The 13,669-nt window shown below is 36.3% G+C and overlaps 2 protein-coding genes across 3 annotated transcripts in view; one reads left to right on the top strand and one right to left on the bottom strand.

The window, feature by feature from the left end:
- Window positions 1-3,555: 3,555 nt before the first annotated feature.
- Window positions 3,556-6,732, bottom strand: c22h1orf53 (chromosome 22 C1orf53 homolog). Its single transcript, XM_051094718.1, has 3 exons — window positions 6,264-6,732; window positions 4,364-4,465; window positions 3,556-4,095 (listed from the first exon to the last, which is right to left on the bottom strand). Exons 1-3 carry the CDS (start codon window positions 6,510-6,512, stop codon window positions 4,024-4,026), a joined length of 423 nt encoding a protein of 140 aa, XP_050950675.1. The 5' UTR covers window positions 6,513-6,732; the 3' UTR covers window positions 3,556-4,023.
- Window positions 6,733-7,424: 692 nt separating this feature from the next.
- Window positions 7,425-13,669, top strand: part of dennd1b (DENN/MADD domain containing 1B) — a 147,225-nt gene continuing 140,980 nt past the window's right edge. Inside the window, exons 1-2 of one of the 2 annotated variants that reach the window (XM_051094710.1) lie at window positions 7,425-8,403; window positions 9,090-9,154. In XM_051094710.1, coding sequence (XP_050950667.1) covers window positions 8,387-8,403; window positions 9,090-9,154 — 82 coding nt within the window. In that variant the 5' untranslated portion in view covers window positions 7,425-8,386. The remainder of the gene's footprint in view (window positions 8,404-9,089; window positions 9,155-13,669) is intronic. The other variant, XM_051094711.1, reaches the window with a different exon arrangement.

Here is a 13,669-nt window from a genome sequence, read left to right as displayed (position 1 = left end):
CATCTACTTTAATGTGACAGACAAGTCCCTAGGCAAAACAAGCAGACCCGTGGCAGGCAGGCCCAGGTACTTGATGAGTGTGACACCTTCGCCATTCCACTGGAAATGTTGTTGCCGTACGCTCCGCTGCCTCATCTTAGGTTTTACCCAAATAAATTTGCCTCTCATCCGGACTGACGATGCCACAAGCCCCTCGCCTGCCTGTCCTCCCTGGAACTGTTGAGATCATGAATCTCCTTGTCGACGTTCACAGGGCCTTGCTCCTGATAAATGTGCGCCCGCCTTGGGACCCTCCCGTCGCCTGATATCGCGCTCGGCGCCAGTCGGCAAAGCTGGGATAGGGCTCTGCCACATACACATTCCCGCATTCAGAGACCGTTTCCTTCTTCCTGCCCTGCGATGCTGTGTGACAGGTTGGATGGGCAGTGCCTGGGGCAAAATCCTACTTGGCTTTGCATATCTACAGACAAAGCATCATGTAAATACAATGACTGCACATGATTAGAAATGAAGAGATTTCTAAAAATCAGTATGTGATCTGTATACTTACAGTGTATCAGCGGATGGAAAAAAAAAAAAAACAGCGCATCAATCTCATTTAGCCACAGGGAGATATGAATCAGACAGGGAAATACGAAGATGCATAATGGCCAGGAGGTAGCAGACAATAACAACTGATGTATATGATGTACACTACCAGTAAAATTTTTAATCTTTTTAATAATTTTGAAGTCTCTTCTGCTCACCAAGCTTGCATTTATTTGATCCAAAATACAACAAAGGAGTAATATTTAAAAGAACTGCTTTCTATTTGATATACATTATATTTCAAATGTACTTTATTCCTGTGATCAAAGCTAAATTTTCAGCATCATTCACTCTTCAGTATCACATGATCCTCCAGAAATCACTCTAATATCCTGATTTGCTGTTAAAATTTTTATTATTATTTTTATCAATATTTAAAACAGTTGAGTACATTTTTTACAGGATTCATGATGAATAGAAAGATCCAAAGATCAGCGTTTATCTGAAATTATTTTATTCATTTATTTTTTTGGTAAAGAAATTATAGAAATTAATACTTTGGTTTTTTTTTTTTAGCAAGGATGCTTTAAAGCAGGGGTGCTCAACCCTGTACCTGAAGATCTACCTTCCTGCAGAGTTAGGCTCCAACCATGATCAAACACACATGAACCAACAAATTAGGATCTGAAAGAGCACTTGATAATTACAAACAGGTGTGTTTGATCAAGGTTGGAACTAAACTCTGCAGGAAGGTAGGTCTCCAGGAACAGCGTTTGGGCACCCCTGCTTTAAATTACTCAAAAGTGATGATTAAGACATTTATAAGATTTCCATTTCAGATAAATGCTGTTTCTCTGAACTTGCTATTCATCAAAGAAACCTCAATAAAAAATTCTAATCAGCTGTTTTCAGCATAGTAATAATAATAAATATTTTTGAGCAGCAAATCAGAATATTTTAATGATTTCCAAAGGATCATGTGACTGGAGTAATGATGCTAAAAATTCAGCTTTGAAATCACAAGAATAAAGTACATTTTAAAATATATTCAAATAGAAAACAGTTATTTTAAATAATAAATAATATTTCAAAATTTTACTGTTTTTGCTGTACTTTGGATCAAATAAATGCAGGCTTGGTGAGCAAGTCAAAGTCAAGTCAAATTTTATTTATAGAGCACAAGTTTAACACAACCATAGTTGATCCAAAGTGCTTTACAAACAATAAACAGCAAAGGATAAAACAAATATAAGAGCAATTAAAATGAAAATTCATAACACAACAATTTAACACAAATTAATTTAGCAAAATACATGCACAACATCACCCAAATGCTAATAAGTAAAAATATGTCTTTAAGCTCGATTTAAAAACATCCAGTGATGTAGAAGCTCTGATGTGCAATGGTAAACTGTTCCAGAGTTTTGGGGCAACTACTGAAAAAGCCCGATCACCCTTTGTTTTACAACGTGAACGGGGGACGGATAGTAGTAACTGATCATTAGATCTTAAAGACCTAGAAGCTGCATAAGGTGTGATAAGATTACAGATATAGTCTGGGGCAGAATTATGCAATGCCTTATATGCAAAAAGAAGAATCTTAAAATCAACTCTAAATTTTATAGGGAGCCAGTGCAATGAAGCAAGAACAGGGGTGATGTGATCCCTTTTCTTAGTTCCTGTTAAGAATCTGGCTGCCGCATTTTGAACCATCTGTAACTGAGAGAGTGTAGATTGAGGTAGGCCAGCGTACAAAGAGTTACAGTAATCCAGATGAGAAGAAATTAACGCATGAATTACAATTTCAAGGTCTTTACTGGATAAAAAGTGTTTCACCTTAGCCAATGATCTGAGATGAAAAAAACTACTCTTTACAACTGTATTTATATGCTTGTCAAAGTGCAAAAAAGGATCGAGATGGACTCCAAGATTCTTTACGTAGTCGTGTAGGTTGTTACTTAGAGAACCTAACTGTGTTTTGACAGAGTTATTAGTAACAGCAGGGCCCAGTAGCAACACCTAGGTTTTATTTTTATTAAATTGCAAAGAGTTTTTTGCCATCCAGGTCTTGACTTCACTAAGACATGACAAAAGATGATCAAATGAAAAATCATTTCCTGGTTTAAGTGGAAAATATAATTGGAGGTCATCGGCATAAAAATGATAATTAATGTTATGTTTCCGGAGAATTGAGCCCAAAGGAAGCATATAAATGGAGAACAAAAGAGGCCCAAGAATGGATCCCTGTGGAACACCACACTGGATAGGTGCAACGGGAGAAGTAAAAGATCCAATATTTAAAGAGAAAGTTCTCCCCTTTAAATATGAGGCAAACCACTCTAAGGCTGAACCCTGCACCCTGACAACACACTCAAGTCGGTTCAGAAGAATATTATGATCAACCGTATCAAATGCAGCACTTAAGTCCAGGAGTATTAAGATAGCAGAAGATCCAGAATCAATAGACAGCAGGATCTAAAATATTATGTGTATCCAGGTATGAAGTAAACTGTGATAGTCAACTTTTTCCAAAACCGTTGAAATGAACGAAAGTTTAGAAATAGGACGATAGTTGTTATGTACTGCGGGGTCGAGATGAGGGCCTTTCAATAAGGGTTGAATGATAGCATGTTTAAAACTTTCAGGAAATGCCCCATTTATTAAAGAGCTGTTTACAATAGCTAAAGAGCAGAAGAAACTTCTTTAAAAACATTAAAAAACAAAAACTTTTGTCTGGTAGTGTATTTTGAATATGATGTACTTTGCATGAATAATCTTTATATGCAATATCATGCCAAAATACACAAATATACACACAAAAACTCAAAAATCACTGAAATTAAAAGAGCCCAGGATGCCATAAAGAACAACAACCCTGTATATAGTATATGTAAATTGTACATGCTACAAAAAATGTAAAGACCTGTCGAAGCAACAATAAAATGCCAAAACACATTTTTGCATAAACATGAAACAATTCAAGGAGAACTTATAAAAAGGTATTTTTAATGAGTTCAAATTGCATACAATAATAAATACTTCTGTGAACTCTTAACATATAATTTTCTTATTACGCATGCATATTTAAAACACGAAATGAAGCCTTCAAAGCCTATGCATTTAACGTCAACACACATTTACGAGAAGACTTCATTTTCCATGGTGTTTTCTTGGTCGAACATTTACCAGGGAGGAAGCACGTCGTCTGAATTGACAGCTGTCAAAATTAAGATCGCCTGTAACCGTATGAATATTCATCACTGCGAAAATTCCCGCTTGTGGAATTCATCTGACAGAGGAGCACACCAACTCCTGTAAGTCAAATCACAGTGGATAGATGTGATTCAAACCATTTCCTGGAGTGTGGGTTGCACATCTGGTGTAGCGTATTTCATCATTTTAAACAGAGTGTAAGACGAATGTGCATTAAAAGAAGTCCAAATTCAATACGGGAGCACACGAAATGAGTTGTTCAGCCGATCTTAACATTTACCGCTATACATAAAACAAAGAGTTGAAGGTTTTCTTCTTAGCCGGATCCTCCACATTAATTTGCCCGTACGGACACTGACGAGAAAAACAAGAAGTTTAGAGTTAACATATGGGTACTGTAAAGTTAAAAAAGAATAGTTTCACATGGACACTTTGCTTGTATTATGCATTGAGGCTTACTGACAGAATGGCTCTCTCCTGTCTCAGCATCATGTAACCCATGAAAAAATCAACTAAATTTACCCTAAATAAAAAATGCTTACTATAAAATATATACAGTACTGACTGGCACTTGCTTTCAGCTCTCTTGGAAAGATACACATCAGAAAAATATGAAGCTTACATGTCTGCAGGCACTCCCGCAGCATCTTCCTCTTTTCCTATGGGCAAACTCAGTGAACACATTGTAGCCGGTTTTAGGGTCAATATATGTTTTTTTCTCATTCTGTGAACAGATGCAATTTGCAAATGATCATCTGTTTTTTAATGTTCAAATATAATAAGACTGATATACGGATCAGTGTTCCGTAAAGAACATATTTCAGGGTAAAATATCAAACTCCTACATGCTTCTAATAATATAAATACCTACCCTTTAAAAATGACAGTTGCTTAAGCATTAAAGAAAATACAGCGGGAACACAATGCAAGCGTGTTTCCTAAGCATCATTCCTGACTCTTCCTCAGAGAGCGCCGGCTTCATCTATGACAGCCTTCGACGCCAAAAAGGCCAGAGGCACTTTTTGTGGCATGCCATTTCAGATGCCATCCTTTGGCTCCATAGTGAAGCTGACACTGTCTGTGCATCCTCCAACTCTATGGGTCTTCCATAACTTTCCCTCGGCCATCAAACTACATTGCTCCTGACAGCCAAAAGGAACTTTCAAAAATGACCCAGTCTTCCATATACATAAGTAGCCAAACTAGTCTGCAAACCTAGAGGTCTAGTGTGTTCTTTTTAGTTAACTAAGTATGTAAAAATGTCCTTAGAAGTGTACTTCAATGATATGTGTCATACAGTTGAGGTAAAAAAATTTACATACACTTTGCAGAATCTGCAAAATGTTAATTATTTGACCAAAATAAGCATTTTAGTTTTTTATTTAGTACTGACCTAAATAAGATCTTTCACATAAAAGGCGTTTACATATAGTTCAAAGTTTTTTTGTTTAGTGATAGTTGCTCATGAGTCCCTTGTTTGTCCTAAACTGCCTGCTGTTCTTCAAAAAAAATCCTTCAGGTCCCACAAACTTTTGTTTTTTCAGCATTTTAGTGTATTTGAACCCTTTCCAACATTGGCTGTATGAATCTGAGATCCATCTTTTCACACTGAGGACAACTGATGCTTTAGAAGAAAACAACGATGCATTAAGAGCCGGGGGGTGAAAACTTTTTGAATTTGAAGATCAGGGTGAATTTACCTTATTTTGTCTTCTGGGGAACATGTAACTATCTTTTATAGCTTTTGAAGGGCAGTACTAAATGGAAAAAAAATATATTTAAGCAAAATAAGAAAAATGTACACATCTTCATTCTGTTCAAAAGTTTTCACCCCCGGCTCTTAATGCATCTTTTCTTCTTCTGAAGCATCAGTGAGTGTTTTTAACCTTCTGTAATAGTTGCATTTGAGTCCCTCAGTTGTTCTCAGCTTAAAAAGATGGATCTCAAAATCATACAGTCATTGTTGGAAAGGGTTCAACTATGCAAAAATGCTGAAAAACCAAAGAATTTGTGGGACCTTAAGAATTTTTCTGAAGAACAGCAGGCAGTTTAACTGTTCAGGACAAACAAGGGACTCATGAACAACTATCACTAAACAAAAAAAACACAGCTGTGGATCATTCAGGTAACAACAGTATTAAGAATCAAGTGTATGAAAACTTTTGAATGGGGTCATCTTTTTAAATTCAACTATTATTTTCTTTTGAGGACTATATAATGTCTTTTATGTGGAATATCTTATTCACCCTGGTGAAAAAAACAGCATATGCTGGTTAGGTATGTTTTGGTGCTGGTTTAAGATGGTCCTTTGCTGGTTTATGCTGGTCCTTGACCAGCATAAACCAGCAAAGGACCAGCATAAACCAGCTTAAACCAGCATCAAAACATACTTACCAGCATATGCTGTTTTTTTCACCAGGGCAGGTTTTTTTTTTACACTTTTCTTCTACACTTTTTTTTTTTTTTAAGTGTGACACCAGATGCTAAACTTGTGGTTTATATGCATTTGATTTTACTCTTACCTTACAAGCGTCCAAATGGAGTTTATGAATTAATCTGTCCTCATCTGAAAGAGCTCTCCCTTCACGTGACGCGCTTGTGTTTTTATCGTGAGAATTCGAATTTGGTTCGCTATCGCGTGCACTGCAATGTGAACGCAGCGTTCTCGTATTGTACCCCTCATTTGACATTATTATATTCGTTCGACTGCGTTTAAAACGCGTTAATATTAAAAGTCTACCTGAACCGAGCAGCACAGCAGCATAACTCATGCTTAAAAGAGAAACTAAGAAATCCTGTCACAACATTCCTCGCAAACTTCTGACAGTACATAGACGTTTAGAAACAGTTCTCACACCCACTGCCAACAGGATATAATGCTTCTGGTGTTTAAAAAACTATATTCGCCGTCTGCTACCAATAAATGTTCAAATCACCGCTGTGTTCTTCCTCATTGTGCTTTTCATGTTCTGTGCTGTGCACAAGATGCGTTCAAGCGCCCCCTCTGTTGGACTGTAGAATTGCAGTAGGGGGTAAAGTGTGCATTTTAAGGTGAGGGGGACAGTTGGCATACATTTTACAACACTGAATATTTTTTTAAGTATGAAACCAATTTCTGTAAAGGTACTTCACTTAAAGTGTGTCAGATGTTTCAGCTGCTATAATTCATGTAAAAATACAGTTCATTGAACACAACATGCCCCATACAGGGTAAGCTGTCTCAATAAAATCTGCCTGTTATAATCTTTTCAATTAAATTTTTAAACAGATCAAACAATTATTATATACAAAACCACTCTTAACACAGCAAATGTAAAGGTAATTATTTAAATGAATTCAATTAAATTAATTACACACTATATAAATTATATATTTATGGCATTTAAAACACATGACTGCTTACCCCAGTAATGTGATAACTTGTGCTGTCCCGACATTTATGAAAACATCTTTGTTCTTAGAACATAGTTCAAGTAATTATACTTCATCTTCCTTCATTATATAGTTCATTCTCACTTGCGCATATTAACCTACAGACTAGCATTTTCAAATCCTTATTATAATAAATGACACATTTGCAACTTTGTAAGATGATAAACAATGTGTTAGGGAAAAGAAGTAACTACAAGATGTGCAAAAATAACAGGTTTACTTCACTTTGAAATGACAAACCACTGACATGTAAAGTACTGAGAGTTCCCTTCATTAACCACATTCACACAAACCTTGTAGTATTTTTCCGCAGGAAACACACAGGCAAATACGAACGCATGTCCGCGTACTGCAACAGGTTTTTACTGACTAGGCGTTGACCCATAAGAAACACAAGCTATTTTTTAAACAAGTGGGTGGTGTGAAGTTATACTTCCTATGCCTTACCACTAGAAGCTGTTTATCTTCTAAACAGGCCTTGTTTTTTATAAACCTATTTTTAAACATCAAAGAATGTGTTCGCTTTCCTCAGAAACATTTAAAGATGTAATAATATGACAAAGGGAATTTGAAAACCATAAACCATGCATAACATGCAAGTCGGCATGAGTAGGCATGTCTATGCATGCATGCAAGAACAATTAAAGGCACAGCTCACTCAAAAAAAAGAAAAAAAAAGAAGATATTTACTGACACTCATGTTGTTCCAAACCTGAATGACTTTGTTTTACCCGTGAAATGCACAAAAACAGACTTTAGGTAGAGTATTAACAAACCACAGTTTCAGTCACCATTGACTTCCATTGCATCTTACTCCACTCAATGAAAGTGAATGGAGACTGGAACTTTCATTTCGTTTTTCCAGCTTAACGAAACTCATACAGGTTTCGCACAACGCGAGGGCGAGTCAATAATGACGACGTTTTAATTTTTGCACTATCCCACTGAAATACACACACGCGTGCGCGCACTCGCGCGACCCAGGTGCTTCCTGGTGCTTTATTGCAGGATCACAGCCTGGGGAACTGAAACGGTCAGCAGCGCGTCCAGGAAGCGTCACCGGGGAGCACTCACGCCGACACACAGAGAAATGCAGCAGTGTCCGCGACTCTCCGTCAGGTAGCCGCGAAAATAGAAGGTTCGCAGGCAGGGCGCGACGGTGTTCTATTTTCCCGCCGTCGGCGCAAACTGCTGCTGACGCGATGCTTTAGCCATGGACAGCAGGATAAAGTAAGTCCACACTTGTTTACCCTACACATTCCTCCGGTTTGTCGCGCTACGCGTTATCAGTCTCCGTAATAAAAGTCTGACGCATGGTTGAAGCGAAGATAGCGGCTGTTGTAAATCCGTTAGTTAGCTCATTTGGCTAATGAGAGGAGATGACAGGTCCAGCTGACCGGTTAGCTGTTTACCTCAGACATGCTAACTAGCCTAGCCGCATTCCTCTACAGCCATTTAAACTTGACAGCTGCACATATTTAATTTCGCTGCAATGAATATGTTGTAAACATATCTCACTATTAGCATTTATGAATTTGTTGTGTAATACAGCACATAGGAAAAGACGACACCATGAATTCCTAAAAGCAAACTACTACAGACTTTATTCTCTAATGAGATGTCGAGGTTAGTTCACTTAAAAATTAACATTCAAACGCGTAACTTTTTCTAAAGCAGGTGTTAGTCGCCATTCACTTTTGTTGTATGGAAAATATACAGTGAGAGTGAATGGGAACTGAGACTGTCATAACAACTTGTTTTGTGTTTTTAGCAAAATAATAAGAGTCACATTGGTTTAGAAGGACACCACAGAGTAAATAATAACAAAATGTTCGTTTTGGGGCAGACTGTTCATTAAATGGTCTCAAAGAGTTGTTTTAAAGTTAGTGAGTTGGACTCTTTATTTCCTCTTTCAGCGAGAATCCTGCGAGAACATTTGATTTGGCACTTCAGGTTGCATGTCCATCATCTGAAAATGAAGGTGAGCCTTCAGTTCTCAATTTTGCTGTCTGTTTTGTTTGAGTGTTTGTTTCATTTGACTCAAAACTCGTAAACAGATATGTTAGAAAGACTTTTAAGTCAGTTACTGTATCTTCCTTGCTGTAAGTATGCTTTGAAATGGCACGAAAGATATGTTTATACGTGTTTATGTAACACTGCTCATATTTCATGGCTGTTAAGTGATAATATGTGATGTTCGTATTATACTAAGATGTTTTTGCCAGTTTGCCAGTTTAGTGTCAATGATGATATACAGATCAGAGAGACCGATTTATGATATTATGGTGAGGAACATTATGCAAAACGATCTGAAAATGAGGCGAATGAGACATAAATGACACTTCTGAAATAAAAAAGCTCTCATTATGAATCAGATTTTCTGAAAATTCACAAAAAAGAGAGAGAAAATGATGAATATTTGATTATGCTTTAGATAATACCATCTCAAAATGAAGCAAATGAAACAACATTTCTGAGACGAAAAAGCACTTATAAACATAATTTTATGAAAAAAAACTGGATGATGTCCAAATGTAAACGTCATTAATCATGAAAAATCAATGTAATATCGACATGAAAAACTTTGTAACGTTATGGTGGTATTCTTTATATAACACTACCTAAAAATTAGGCAAATGAGACATAAATGACACTTCTGAAATAAGGAAACACATTAGAAAAGCTAATTTTTTTGAAAATAGAGAGAAAAAATGGCAAATATTCCAGTATACGTTAGATAATACTATCTCAAAATGAGTTAAATGGGGCGTAAATAACATTTCTGAAATAAAAAAGCACTTATTATAAACAATTTTATATAATACCACCTAACATAAATGACACTTCTGAAAAAAAGCACTTATTATGATTCAGATTTTCTGAAAATTAGCAAAAAAGAGAGAGAAAATGGCGAATTTACATTATATGAGTATACATTAGGTAATACCATTTCAAAATGAGGCAAATGAGGCATAAATAACATTTCTGAAATAAGAAAGGACTTAAATAAACACTTCTGATTACAAAAAAAGAGGCAAAAATAGATAATATCCAAATTTAAACTTGTCATTAATCATTAAAAAAAATCAATGTAGCATCGACATGAAAAACTTTGTAACATTATAGCGATATATTTTATATAATACCACCTAAAAATGAGGCAAATCAGAAAAACATTTTTAAAAATAAAAAAAGGTTAATTTCCGAAAATTAAAAGTAAGCATAATTGTATTAAGTTTATAATGAATTATAAAAAATATCTCTAACTTTGTAGCATCTGAAAGCCTTTACTGTAAAACTTTATTGACAGCTTTTGTATGCACGACTCTAGTTTTGAGCTGATGTGCTGTTTTCCGTGCTTGAAATGGATGAGTAAATGATGCGTTTTGTGTCTGGGGGATTCACGGGAAGGAAATTATTGCTGTAGATAGGCAGGGTGGCCTGATCTGATGTTCAGATCTTCTGATGGGTTGGCTTGGGGGCGTTTCCATTTTAGATCAGCGCGGTTTGCATTTACCTTTTAGATAAACCTGCAGAAGTGTTTGGTGTAAGAAGTAGGTTGATTTTCAGTGATATCGATCTCGGTTTGTGAATTTCTTCATATGCTTCGAGCTCTGCAAGGCTGAATAGAAAGCACGCAGCTTTAACAGACCAAATAACGACTGCTGTGCTGTGCTGTGCAGTGAAGTGAGACCATTATGAACTTTTTTTACTAACTAAAAGAAACATTCCTATGTTTGAGGTAAATGGGCATGGAAAACTGCATTTTAGGTGTTCAGAATATCTTATATCACCAATTTTTGTTTCGAAACTACCATTATTCTTTCTGCTTGACATTGAAGAGGTGAGGAGCAGGTGGTTCACAGAAGCAGCTGTTGCTCTGACCGAAAAAGGAAAATATTCCCGGTTCAGCCGCTGACGTGAAAGTTGAAATAAGCTATAACCCACTTCCCTCATCATCATATGTCGGCGTTTGTCTCATTTCCTGACCCCGGCTCTCAGGATTGCGATGTCATTTTAACCCTCATGTTGTGTTCCCATCATTTTGACCTGGAGGGGATTTCTCTTTCTTTTTTTTTTTTTGCAAGTTAATGTTGTTGCATTGGACTAAAACCTACTCATTTCGCTCAGCAGAGTATAACAACTTCCCAATTCTTATTATTATTTTCTTTTACCACTTTGTTTTGGTAAAAGAATGGCCTGCCTGCAAAAATTGCTTATGATATATTATTGTCAGTGTTGGGCATGTTACTTTAAAGAAATGTAATTAGTTTTAGTTACTAGTTATAGTTAAATTAACTAGCTATAGTTACTTTTCACAAAAAAGTAAGTATGTAACTGAGTTACATTATTATAAAAGTAACTAATTACCAGGGAACTATTGTTTTACTTTAAAAAATGTTCAAATATGTCAAATAACTTGGATGCCTCCAATATTAAATATGTTAAATGAATGAAATTTAAATTAAATTAATAAAAATGTTAGTTTACGCACCAGATATATAAAGTTTAATGACACTGTTTTTTTTAACATCTGAATGTACACTTAGCATCAGTCAGTCAAGCATTATATGTGACATTATGATAATTTAGCATTAAACTAAACCATGTATGAATGCATATTTGTCATGTTAACTGAGCTTAGGACTGGTGGTGGTGCTTCTTAATATATTGTTTGTGATTTAGTGTTTCTATTAAAAAAGGGGGAAAAATCTAAAAATAATACTGAAAAGATAAAACTACTACGAATTCAATATAAAACGCACTAAGGATTAATGAGCTGCTGGGTTCATGAATATTAATCATGTTGTCTGTGTTTGCTCAAACACTTTTTGCTGAAATCAAAACAGGAGCGATAATAGGTGAGCATGTGTGTGAGACAAAGTGGCGGTTAGTCGTGTGCCTTCACACTAGAGTTTACGGTTCGTCAAATACAGGTACACTGTGCATCCATTCAGATGTAAAAATAATTTAATGAATTATAGGAACGCTGTTATTCTTATCACTGATTATTGTGGTATTATTACAAAATATTGGATTCAACTATTATCAACTTGTTTTTTTCAATTATCACTGGTTTTATATTTTATTTTTGGAACTGACTGATGTTCTGCCTCATTGAGCTGAGCTTATTCACCTCAGTTTTGATTAAATCAGGGCGTTTCTCAATATATTGGATGAGGAAAATTCATAGTGCGAAAATAAAACAATGCGAATATTATAAAATCGAACATTAAAAAAAGTGTATAAATCATTCGTTTTTTGAAAGAAACATTTTCCTACAGCGACACCAGCAGGTAAAGTTACAGCGGGAGTCCTCGTCTTCTTGCCTCCCCTGACCTCATTGAGTTTTAACAGACTTCCTAAAGCAGGGGTCACCAGAGCCGGTCCTGGAGGGCCGGTGTCCCTGCGGAGTTTAGCTCCAACCCTAATCAAACACACCTGAACCAGCTAATCAAGGCCTTATTAAGTATACTTGAAACTTCCAGGCAGGTGTGTTGAGGAAAGTTGGAAATATACTCTGTAGGACACCGGCCCTCCAGGAACAAGTTTGGTGACCCCTGTCCTAAAGCGTGCAGTGAGTTTGGAGGGGGGTAATTGAGAATGAATGGAGGAGGCAATACCTCTGATATGATTGGATATGAAAGGTTATGGTTGGCTGTGAATGGTTCATGTGATTAATCCCGCCTCTTGTGTGCGCATTCCGCGTTCGCGAATCTGTTTGAATGTACAACATAATGCCGCTAATTAAGTAAACAACTCACACACTTATAACTAGATATAACCACTTTGTTATGTCAAAATAAGACTAGAAATGGTGTCGGAGCCGATAGCCTTGTGCACCATCATGCAGCGCCGTTGTGCTACGGTGTCCCGAGTTCGAAACCCGTCTCGAGGACCTTTCCCAATCCCGCCCCATTCTCTCTCTCCCACTTCGCTTCCTGTGCTGTATGATCTGTCCTATCACAATAAAGACAAAAAGGCCAAAAATAAATCTTAAAGAAAAAAAAGAAAAGCAATGGCAAACATGATTTGTGGGAGGTTTTAGTGAGTATCAGTTTGGTAAAATTTCAAGTTAATCTCTGAAGAGAATAAATTGTTGAATAAAGTTGTTATTTTTGTTTTCTTTGCACACAAGAAGTATTCTCGCAGCTTCATAAAATTACAGTTGAACTGCTGATGTCACATGGACTATTTTTACGATGTCCTTACTGCCTTTCTAGGCCTTGAATGTGTCTGATTTTATCAAAAATATCATCATTTGTCTTCTGAAGATGAATGAAGGTCTTACAGATTTTGAACGAGGTTAGGATGAGTAACAAATGACAGAATTTTCATTTTTGGGTGAACTATCCCTTTAAGAGGGTTAAGGGCCAAACAGAAGTTCAGCAAGGACAGGAACCAATTCCAACCTGCGATATCAGACATGTTGTTAGCCACAGACAGTATCACGTTGCAATTTGAATCTTATGGTTTACAGAATAAAATATCTTTT

This window comes from Labeo rohita, chromosome 22 (assembly GCF_022985175.1).
Source record: "Labeo rohita strain BAU-BD-2019 chromosome 22, IGBB_LRoh.1.0, whole genome shotgun sequence".
Taxonomy (NCBI): domain Eukaryota; kingdom Metazoa; phylum Chordata; class Actinopteri; order Cypriniformes; family Cyprinidae; genus Labeo; species Labeo rohita.
Note: the sequence above shows the minus strand (reverse complement) of the source record. Positions and strands in the feature narration are given on the sequence as shown.

What these genes read in the sequence shown, in the direction of transcription:
- c22h1orf53 (XM_051094718.1), bottom strand. Translation starts at nt 6,512, where the DNA reads ATGAGTTATGCTGCTGTGCTGCTCGGTTCAGGTAGACTTTTAATATTA. An exon ending in TCCATTTGGACGCTTGTAAG is followed by an intron (nt 4,466 to 6,263) that starts GTAAGAGTAAAA and finishes ATCTGTTCACAG; the next exon opens with AATGAGAAAAAAACATATAT. An exon ending in GCGGGAGTGCCTGCAGACAT is followed by an intron (nt 4,096 to 4,363) that starts GTAAGCTTCATA and finishes TTTTCTCGTCAG; the next exon opens with TGTCCGTACGGGCAAATTAA.